The 2244-nt window shown below is 46.5% G+C and overlaps 1 protein-coding gene across 1 annotated transcript in view; it reads right to left on the bottom strand.

The window, feature by feature from the left end:
• Positions 1-789: 789 nt before the first annotated feature.
• Positions 790-2244, bottom strand: part of LOC134448800 (transmembrane protein 74) — a 1685-nt gene continuing 230 nt past the window's right edge. The window contains exon 2 of the mRNA XM_063198458.1: positions 790-1723. Within this exon, the coding sequence (XP_063054528.1) occupies positions 790-1662 (873 nt within the window). The 5' untranslated portion in view covers positions 1663-1723. The remainder of the gene's footprint in view (positions 1724-2244) is intronic.

Below are 2244 nucleotides of genomic sequence, written 5' to 3'. Positions count from 1 at the left end.
TGCTGTGGTAAAAAGAAAAGGCCAGCCACCCAGCCTCTGATGAAGAATAAGTGCCATCGGCATCAGAGAGTCATTACGTATCAAACATCTTCAATACAGTTTCATTTGTAGTGAAATATGCGAGAAACAACATACATTGATCTTCTTGGACGTCAGATACACAGTACTGTGGGAACATGAAATCGTCAGCCTCAGCACTCACACGCACGCACGCACGCACGCACACATTCCCCGAGGCCCCCAGAGCACCCGAAGAGGACTGACACTTTTCAAAAATTCTGCATGCTGCAAGAAGTTACTCTGCCAACATTAAAAATGAATGATAAATGACAGCGTTACAATACTGCATCTGCCATAGATTTTTCTTCCTCTCCCTCTCTCACGCTCCCTCTCTCTCGCTTCACAGCTTAAGGCTTTCAGTTGCTCTGACATCCTCCTCTTCAATTGTTATACTGTCATGTGCGTTTGCTTTTTACTGGAAGGGTAAATCCATTTTTTTTTTCAAAAAGAAGATGAACAATTCAGACTTCAAAAGACATGCTATCTTGATTCATTGCCAGCCGGGATGCTTTGTAGACTGTCTGATAATGCTCAGTGATCATTCACGACATGAATGTTTCAATACATGTTAAGTGCAACACAAGTCCATTAGACTAAACACACTGACAAAATGAATGGCCTACATCGATAGGTTAACAGCCTGTCTTTGATATGCTAGAAGGTGCTGGGTCTGGAAATATCTGGAATGACTTTGCAATACAGATATGATTGTTTTATCCATGGGTTTCGTTATCCATGTGTCTCGTTGATGTCATTTACAATCTCCAATGCACAGTGGGTGGATGAGCCACTGGGACTGGACCGTACATTAAAGTTGATGGAACCATAGAGTTTAGTGGAGTGTTTAGAGTATGCAAACGCCTTTCTCCTGTACATCTCCCCCTTCCACATGGATATCATGAGCAGGGTGGAGAGCACCACCCCGCCCAAGGTGAGAAGACACAGCCCGGCAATCACACACCTGTCGAGGTGTGCCCCAACCCGGGCGCTCTCGTTCTCCAGCCGTTCCATCTCCCTGGCTGGCACGCTCTCGGGGTCCTGCACGTTAACGTCACGTGGGACAGAGTAGGATATGATAACTAGCGAGATTCCAGTCACAAGAAACGTGACCGCACTGATAAATCCATAGTCGACAGACTTTACAGCACTTTCCGATGTCAGGTCATTTTCGGACATGAGGGAAAGCTCCTGGAAGCCGTCAGGGCGGAGTTCACAAGACGAGCCGTGGTGGTGGCACACGGCCCCAGGTGGAAATTTCCCACTCGCGTCCGGTGTTGCGAGTCGTAAGTTGACATTTTCGTCCACGTATGTGAAAGAAGTTTCCAATTCCTCGTCGCAGCAGACCCTGACCTTTTCGGCTCCTCTGTGGCCGTGTTTGCCTTGGAGTCCTTTGAAGGGAACCGTCCTTGGTGCTGAATTACATTGTCCTTCGCAGTCAGGCGCCCTCAGAGCCAATCCACGTTCTGCCTCCCTGGTAAGCGCCTCGACGCCTGGGCTTCTCTGTTTGTGGACGTCCAGCGGCTTTGATGCCCAGTCAAGGGCGACTGGTCTTTCGGATTGTTCTCCTGCTCTATTTATGTAAAGTAACTCCACAGCTGCCATTGGTTTTCCTTCTAGTGTGGGTTAATCATTGCTCTCGTGCGGATGATCACATTCGACAGACCTAAACAAATTAAGGAAACGTGACATGTCAGATGCATTTAACAATTTGGCAGTTGTCACATGGGGCGTTCCGCGAAATTCAACACTGCCTTGTTGTTCAATGTTTCACCCACATTTCAGGCTCGGTTCAGTGTTACAGCAGATGGGCTAACCTGTTCAGACAGTAATCTGAAATGCCCGGCTAAAGTTAATTATTGTGCACGGAAGCAATCTTTTGCTCCTCTTTGAAAGGCGATTAAAGTGAGTGATTAGCCCGCTGAATCAGCATCCAATTAGGGAAGCAATCCTAGTAAACCCCAAGATTATCTTTAATTCAGTTTAAAACGCAATGCTTACATCGTGGTCGAAAACTAGGTTGCAGCTTTAAAATGATGCGTCTAACCAAAGCATCGCAGCCAGGCAGACTGAAGTCAATTTTGTTCAGGAAACATTTCGCTAAAATAGCCCCTTTAAACGCTAAACAAGTATCTTCATCAGTAGCTATACCACAATAAGTGTCTAAACTCGAGATCAGCGGTCTTC

Source organism: Engraulis encrasicolus, chromosome 5 (assembly GCF_034702125.1).
Source record: "Engraulis encrasicolus isolate BLACKSEA-1 chromosome 5, IST_EnEncr_1.0, whole genome shotgun sequence".
NCBI classification, from domain to species: Eukaryota; Metazoa; Chordata; class Actinopteri; order Clupeiformes; family Engraulidae; genus Engraulis; species Engraulis encrasicolus.
Note: the sequence above shows the minus strand (reverse complement) of the source record. Positions and strands in the feature narration are given on the sequence as shown.